Raw genomic sequence first — 1,905 nt, forward strand, 5'->3', positions numbered from 1 at the left:
GTAACAGAATTGGTTTTTTTTAATTTATTTTGCTTTAATTGCCCTGTGTGCCAACTTTCCCATGCACAGGACTGAAGGTTTGCTCAGCTGCTATGTACAAAACTTGGTGACCTCTATCAAGGTGCAAGGAATTGGGAAACTCCATATGTCAGAGTTCCACAGCCACAAAAAGTTGATGTGGGAAAAAAATTTACATGAATCAAGATTTATTTATCTATTTTCACCCAATGAAAAATGAAAGGGTGTCAGCTGTCACCTTGAGTGTTGTTGGTTCAACCCATAATCCCACTTAAGCCTCCCTTAAATCCTGCTGTACAGAATATTAGTATCTGCATATTAACATTAACCAGGTGAATTTTATTCTTTTGGGGAGTAGATGTAAAATTTCAGTTTTAATGTGTGAATGAAATTGATCTCTAGATTCACAAAGATAAAACTCTAGATAAAAAGTCAGAAAGGTGGCTTGTTAAGCTCCCTTGATTTACACTATGTGCTTAACTAGATCGCCCCAATCAAAGTTTTGCAACATTTTGTTTATAGGGCCTCACACTAAAAGGGATTTATTAGCTTCTCAAAATAATCCATGACAATGCCAAACTACAGGGAAGTTTTTCTCCTAATATCTAACCAATATTACTTCTGTTGTGAAATACGTCAAATAAATCTTGACCTAAACCCAGTGGATATTTCTAATAGTTGATGGTGACACTTCACAGACAGTTTATGTTTCCATGCTCCTCTCCAGGCTTTTCTTTACTGATGAACACATTGCCTTCAGCTGCTCTAAAGTTTTCTAAATCTTTTGCTATTTTTAAGACTGCAGTCTGTGTGCCTTTTTCCTGAAGTATACTCTCCAAACTTGAAAATGGCTCTGCTTCTGGCTACAGTATTACCCTAATTATTCAAACTGGAATAATTTCTCACTGGATCTTCTCTATAATACTCCTAGTAATGCAATTGGGAATGAAACTTACTTTATTTTGGTTGTGACAAAAGAGTACACATTCCAAATTATTCACTGTTGGATTCTTTTCCAGGCAGTTATTTCCTGGTGTGACTCCAATATTTGATTTTCTGTCCAAAGTGTTGGACAGTTTGGAAACAGGCTGAAATGAGGGGAATTCTTCAACAGACTTTGGCTCATTCACTCCTAAAGCTGATCTAAAAATTCTGTCTATAGAGATGTGTCCAGAAACATAACCTCTGCCTCCCAAACCAGCAAAAAAATCCCCAACACACATCACCAGTATTACAGCTGCAGATTACAGTGTTTGATGCATGAGTAGCTTTTATTGGCAGCAAGGATTGGGGCATGTGTATGTGCTGTTAGCAAGCAGTGAGAGTTTGCAGAACATCTTCTCTCACGGTCCCAGAACCACAGAAACGGAACCTGAAGAAAGAATAAATGCAAACATCTTCAGTTGTCAGATTTTGTGCTACTATCACTATGTAGATGACCACAACTACTTGTGCAAAGGCCAAGAGACAGTCGAAGAGTGAGTGCCTATCTACAGAAATACACTTTGTCACAATGTGCTTTGGTCAATAGAAATTACAGCTGGCCTTAGGACCTCAGCCTAAAGGTAATGGTGTGGGGTGGAATAATTTCACTCTGCTAGAAACTGTTCTGAAATCATTTCACTTTGCTTGAAACTGTTTCTGTCTCCCAGGTTTCCTTTTAAGTGATGGAATTTTAACTATGCATTTGTATATGGGTATAGAACACACACTGTACTTTCTCTTCCAGATACCAAATCAAGGGGTGGATAAAATAAAATAAGAGACCAGGGACATATTTTCAAAAAGTCCAGAAAAATCAGTAAAATAGGATCAGTACATCGTATTTCTACAATCTCAATACCCAAGCCATATTCCATGAAGTCTAAAGAAATCAATTTTAACCTC

General features: G+C 37.4%; 1 protein-coding gene across 1 annotated transcript in view; it reads right to left on the bottom strand.

The window, feature by feature from the left end:
• Nucleotides 1–1,326: 1,326 nt before the first annotated feature.
• The window catches only part of LOC103808351 (pancreatic lipase-related protein 2-like), a gene marked incomplete at its 5' end in the record, with an annotated part of 3,831 nt that continues 3,252 nt past the window's right edge, over nt 1,327–1,905 (bottom strand). The window contains one exon of the mRNA XM_009081132.1: nt 1,327–1,390. Within this exon, the coding sequence (XP_009079380.1) occupies nt 1,327–1,390 (64 nt within the window). The remainder of the gene's footprint in view (nt 1,391–1,905) is intronic.

This window comes from Acanthisitta chloris, unplaced genomic scaffold, assembly GCF_000695815.1.
Source record: "Acanthisitta chloris isolate BGI_N310 unplaced genomic scaffold, ASM69581v1 scaffold11098, whole genome shotgun sequence".
Taxonomy (NCBI): Eukaryota; Metazoa; Chordata; class Aves; order Passeriformes; family Acanthisittidae; genus Acanthisitta; species Acanthisitta chloris.